This window comes from Pteropus vampyrus, unplaced genomic scaffold (genome assembly GCF_000151845.1).
Source record: "Pteropus vampyrus isolate Shadow unplaced genomic scaffold, Pvam_2.0 Scaffold233, whole genome shotgun sequence".
In the NCBI taxonomy this organism is placed as follows: Eukaryota; Metazoa; Chordata; class Mammalia; order Chiroptera; family Pteropodidae; genus Pteropus; species Pteropus vampyrus.
The window spans coordinates 659,187-664,847 of record NW_011889014.1 but is presented as its reverse complement, the minus strand read 5'-3'; the positions used below and the strand labels follow the sequence as shown (position 1 = coordinate 664,847).

At 48.8% G+C, this 5,661-nt stretch overlaps 1 protein-coding gene across 1 annotated transcript in view; it reads right to left on the bottom strand.

The window, feature by feature from the left end:
* URB1 (URB1 ribosome biogenesis 1 homolog (S. cerevisiae)) overlaps positions 1 to 5,273 on the bottom strand; it is a 62,365-nt gene extending 57,092 nt beyond the window's left edge. The window contains exons 1-4 of the mRNA XM_023519717.1: positions 5,016 to 5,273; positions 2,489 to 2,628; positions 1,625 to 1,776; positions 647 to 779 (exon numbers count right to left, since the gene is read on the bottom strand). Coding sequence (XP_023375485.1) covers positions 647 to 779; positions 1,625 to 1,776; positions 2,489 to 2,628; positions 5,016 to 5,157 — 567 coding nt within the window. The 5' untranslated portion in view covers positions 5,158 to 5,273. The remainder of the gene's footprint in view (positions 1 to 646; positions 780 to 1,624; positions 1,777 to 2,488; positions 2,629 to 5,015) is intronic.
* Positions 5,274 to 5,661: the final 388 nt, after the last annotated feature.

The window sequence follows — 5,661 nt, the reverse complement described above, 5'->3', positions numbered from 1 at the left end:
ACCTGCAGCCGGCACACGCGCTGGGAGGATGCCCTCGCTCCAGCTCATGAGTCCCCAAACTTGCGCTTTCTCCCCGAGAACCTTTCCGAACCCAACTGAAATTTCTAGAGCCACCAGAGAACCATGGTTTTTTTTACAACCATTCACACTTTCATTCTCTTTGGCACAATCCAGCCCCTACTCATTATAAAGCTTATAATTGGGAGACACAAGAAAGAGATTAAAGAGCCATAAATGCCCTCTTTGATGACGTCCAAGGATTTTCTCCAAGGGAGACAGAATGGGAACAGGAAAACTGGGACACCCCACAGGGTCCATGCCATTTAGGCACATGGAGATTATTTACTCAGTGAAGATGCTCACAGGCCAGGAAGGCACTGTGACACTGATCCCCCAGAGAAGCTGGCCTCAGGTGTCCTTGTCATTCAGGCTCTGCCAGGTGACTAGGCCCCCACCTCTGGCCAGTAGTGAGGCCATCCTTCCTCCCAAGCTCCAGTGGCTGCTGAGGCACACGTTTCTCCCCATAAAGGCCTCCTACTGCATCTATGTGAAGACCAAGTCCGGGGAGAAGAGGACAAACAGTCCGTTACACCCTCTGAAGAGAAAAGAAACACATGGGAGATGGAAGATGCTCGGGGCTCCTCACCTTTGAATCTCTCTTGGTCGCCAGGGTGTACAAGGTCTTTTTATTCAAATCAAAATGGCTGCAGATGTCTCTGGCGGCCTCAGGACCCTGGGTCACCATGGCAGCCATCAGGTTCAGGCAGGTTCGAGCCATCCTGCACAGGGACAACGGGAAATTAGGCATATCAGGAACAGCAGAAGCACAAAGCCGCCTCACCACAAAGCCACCTCACCACAAAGCCACCTGCATACCTCGTTGTGGTTTGCTATCCCCAAACCAGAAAAAGGAATGAAGGACACATGCAGACATGCTCTTTAAAAAGAAAATCATAGCAAAAACTTCAAATGAAGCAAAAAAGCCAAGTCTGAGAAGGCTCTAAGAATACACAATGCAAACTACAAAGAAGATGGCAAGTTCCCCACCCAGTAAATGATCACGTACGTGGGAGAGCCACACATCACCCCGCCTTTGCAGGGCACGGAGGACTTCTCAGCGATGGGCATCAATAAAAGCGAGCCCATGGCCGCCTTTCTATTCTGCAGCCCCCCAGAATCTGCGGTTTACTGAGCACCCACTACTTACTGGGCACTGTGTCGGCTGCTGGGAAAGTGACAGTGGTGACAAAGTGACAGTGGACATAGGATGGTCAAAAAAGGCCTCCCCGGGAGGACACTTCTGTCTCCCAGAAGGCAGACAGGGAGGGAGCCCGTGAGGACTTGGGAGAAAGGCCACTGGGGCAGAAGAACAAGCAATGTCAAGGATGTCTGGAGTGTTCCCAGGACAGCAAGGAGAGCAGCAGGGCAGGAGTGAGGGGGACTCGTGGTGGGAGGAGTCAGCAAGAGCGTGGGGCCGTCAACAGAGGAAGGAGGTGCAGAGCCGCCGTGACAGAAACCACTCAGCTCTACTCTATGAGTGGAGGAAAGGTCAGAAGCCCTCATGGAGAGCTGAACCCAGACCAAGTCCAAGGCCAGTCCTGCCATGTAAAGGAGGGCAACTTACTTGTAACCCGAGGCATACAGGGACTCACAGATGAGCTTCATGTGGTTATTCACTAGCTTTTTCACGATATTGGTTCCCACAACATGAAAATGGGAAAGATCACTTGCTGTCCGCAATAATATGGCCTCAAAAACTTGAAATATTAATAGCATCTGCAAAGACAGAATTGAAATGCTTATGAATCATCACATTTCTTTTCCCCGTCTATATATCTGCCCCTCTTGTCTTAGCCACGGTCACCTGTAGGTTTAAAACCTTCAACTTGCAGGATGAGCCAAAGGCAGGAAGGTGGCAGCTTAGCGGGTTGCCCTTCCAGGCCCCTGGCCCTGGCATTAGTCTTGCTCCCATCGTCTAGAATTGCTTGCTTACCACTATCCAAAATGAAATAAAAAGAAAAATTTCTCTTTATGATTGGGCCTCATCTCTTTGGGAATATTTAGCCTTATAGCAATAACCCCAAGATTTCAATAGGTTCCTAAATATCCCCTATTTTGAACCTCGTTGGAACCAGAAAACAGACAACTTAATATGTGTCTACATGTGTGTGTGACACACAATTTTTAACTATTTCCCTTTTGTTAAAACAAACTATGCCAAAACCTAGTGCATGCAGATTCAGAATCTACGATGCTTCCTTCTGGTATTGTTCACCGATGAGAAGTCAGCACTTTCCGCTAAAATGCTTTCAAAGGTCATGATGCAAAAATGAACGTATTCCTACAACACAGGGCCAAAGCACTGTTTTCTGTAGAAAGATGGTGATGTCTTAGAAATTTATATCACATTTCTCTTCGTCGAGCTCAACGATAATAGTAGCATTAACTATTTCTTCTCTTCATCGAGCCAAGTGAGGAATAACTATACCTCACTTTCAGGTCGCTTCTCCCCACTCAGGAGCTGGAAAAGCTCTGCACACTCAACAGAAATCTTGATGTACCCTTCTACAACGTCGTGCACGTCTTCTCGTGGTAGTTCCTTGGCAGCAGAGACAAACGCTTCCAAGGCTGAAATAGAGTTAAGTTCAAATGTTAACAAGGACAGTCTCCCTAGAAACAATCACAGCCGCTACTGCAGAGGGAGACGTCTGGCAGGAACACCCAGGTGACTGGGACTGCCACCTACTGAGTCGGAAAATACAGTGGCAATGTGAAGATAGGGAGATCAAGAGTTACGATACTGCCTTTTCTCCATCGCCAGTGAAGCCACGGGCAACCATTTTCAAAGGCACTGGTTTAGAGCAGAACCCTTCTTGATCCAGGGATGCTCCCTGATGCTGATACTGATCCACTCCCGTGGGTCTTCGCCAATCTAACCCATCGGCTCTCTTCTCTGCAACCCCCACATTAAGGGGATATAACAAGAGAATGAATATAGACTATGTGGTATATCTATATATAGATATACACACGATGGAATATTCAGCCTTAAAAAAAAGACAGAATTCTCACCTTTTGCAACATGTATGACCCTTGAGGGTATTAAGTGAAATGGTCAGACACGGAAAGACAAATACTATATGTTCTCACTTATGTGGAATCTAAAAAGCTCAGCTGATAGAAACAGAGAGTGGACTGGAGGCTGCCAGGGGCTGGGAGGTGGGGGAAATGGCGAGACATTGGTCAGAGGGTACATCAGTTCTCCAATGTACAGTGTGGTGACTATAATTAACTGTACTGTATTATATGCCTGAAAGTTATTAAGAAACTAGTTCTTAAATGTTATCGCCACAAAAAAAGTGGTAATTATGTTAGAATGGTGGTATTAACTAACCTTATTGTGGTCATTTCACAATATACACATGTATTTAACCACCACATTGTCCACCTTAAACTTACATATGCTATATGTCAACATCACATAAAAGCTGGAAACATCTTCCCTAATGCCAGGATGAAAACAAACTGCCCTAACGTTGATCAATTCCACTTCACTGTAAGGCAATCCTATCAGAGGAAGTTATGAGAAAATATCAAAAGAGAGAATCCAAGACAGAAACTGGATTCAAACACAAATCCAACACAGCCTCACAGGAGATTCACACTTTCACCTACTGCCATGTTTTCCAACTACTTCACCTTCCCCATAGCCTGCCAACCCAGATGGAAACCTGTTCAAATGCAGCATCTGAACATCATGAAGCGCTCTGAACAAAACCATGAATAAGTACATGGATGCAATCTTTTAAATAAACATGCTCTTTCTTCTACCAGAAAGGTTCCTGTCCGTGTCCCTGCACCATCCTACAGCTCTGCTGGAAAGCCACTTCCGCAGAGAGGCTTCTTTGATCTCCCAGATTAGATATGGCACCTGCAGTCTTCAGATTTCATTGACATCTGTCCTCCCCACCCGACTATTTCTAAGTTCCACAACGGCAGAGCCCATATCTAACTTTTACTCACCATTTTATCTCTACCCTAGCAAATAACAGCCCCTAATAAATAATGAAAGAAATGAATGAATGAATGAATGAATGAATGAATGAAAGAAATGTATAATTGTGCTAAAGCGAGTATCATCTTCCCAGCACTGGCTAACAGTTGCAGGCATCAAACATTTAAAAACAAAATCTGTTGGAGACAACCTGGAAATTGAGGATATCCTGGCCATTAACTTTGTTTCTTTAACCTGGGAGAAACACTGTCATGGCTGTATTTTGACGCAGTACCCTGACACAGTACCAGTGTTTTCACATACTTGCATAGTCAATTGTGTGTGTGTGTGTGTGTTTTTTTTTATAACCTACTTTCTAATGGATCATAAGGCATTGTGAGGGGTGCTCACGCTTTTCAAAAAGTGAAATTATAGAATGTGCTCCATGTCAGTCACTAGACCAATCCTGGTCAACTAACAAGTCCTTATGTGGTTTCTTATGGTAGCTTACTACATGTTATCAGGTTAGGTCAGTGTTGGAGGATCAATGCCACTGAAAACAGTGCTGACAGCCATAGTAGTATCAAGCTGTCTCACGTAACAGCCCCGAGCGGACTCACAGTCGAGACTCAATAAATATATGTTGTGTAAAAAAGTAGTACACTTATTGACTTTCCTCGCAATTGCAATAAAGAGGTTTTAGACTTTGCGGAGGGACACTGCCCAGGCAAAGGAAGGGTGCAGTCGCATGGACCTGTCACAACCAAACACGTCTGGGCCCTCCTGTGTCGCTGACAGCTCAACGCAACGAAGTGCTGCGCGCAGTCCAGGAGCGACCCCGGGACCTTGGACGCCCAATCACCGGATCTTCGATGTCTCGTCTGCAAATCGGGAAGTGAGGCTGACCCTCGCTGACCGAAAGGAGGGGCTGTGTCTGGTACACGGAAACTCCTCCCAAACCCAGACCCGGAGGCCGCCTCGCACGCACGTGGTCCCCGCCCCGGGCCGGCCCTGCACTCACCCTGCCCCGCACCCTGCGGGTCCCTCAGCTGAGCCTTGAAGCGCACGCCCGTGAGCTCTTCGGTGCGGGCCCGCTTGGCTGCACCCGCGGGGGAAGCCGTGCTGTCTTGGCCGCCCGGGGCCTTCCTTTTAGGGACAGCCATGACCGAGAGGGCAGGGTCGCGCCGGCATCCGCACTTGAGACCTGGCAAAAAGACCCCGGCGGACCGCAGCTGCGTTATTGAGACCCGCACGTGCGCAGGAATGGGCGGGGCTGGCGGAAGGGGCGGGGCCTCGGAAAGAACGGCTGGCGGAAGGGGCGGGCTCTCGGGGGCGTTCGGCGGAAGGGGCGCGGCCTGTGGAGAGGGCGGGTAGAAGGCCGCAAACTCGCAGGACTTAGAGTGGGTGCTGGGATCGAGTCCGGTTTCTTGCTGTTGTCGCGGTCTCCGCTGGCTCGTTCGCCCGCCGTCCGGGGCAAGTGGACACTCGGCGAAACCCCAGCCCGATCGCGGCGGGAAAAAGCCCACTGGCGCGCGCCTCTTGTCCCCGGAGCTCTCTCTTAGGACTTTGGCAGGAAGAACCCCTAGATCCTCCACTCCCTGAGGACCCGATCCCCGGCGCCTCGTAGCTGCACAGTCAGCTCAGTTCTTGACCTGAGGGCGTCCTAA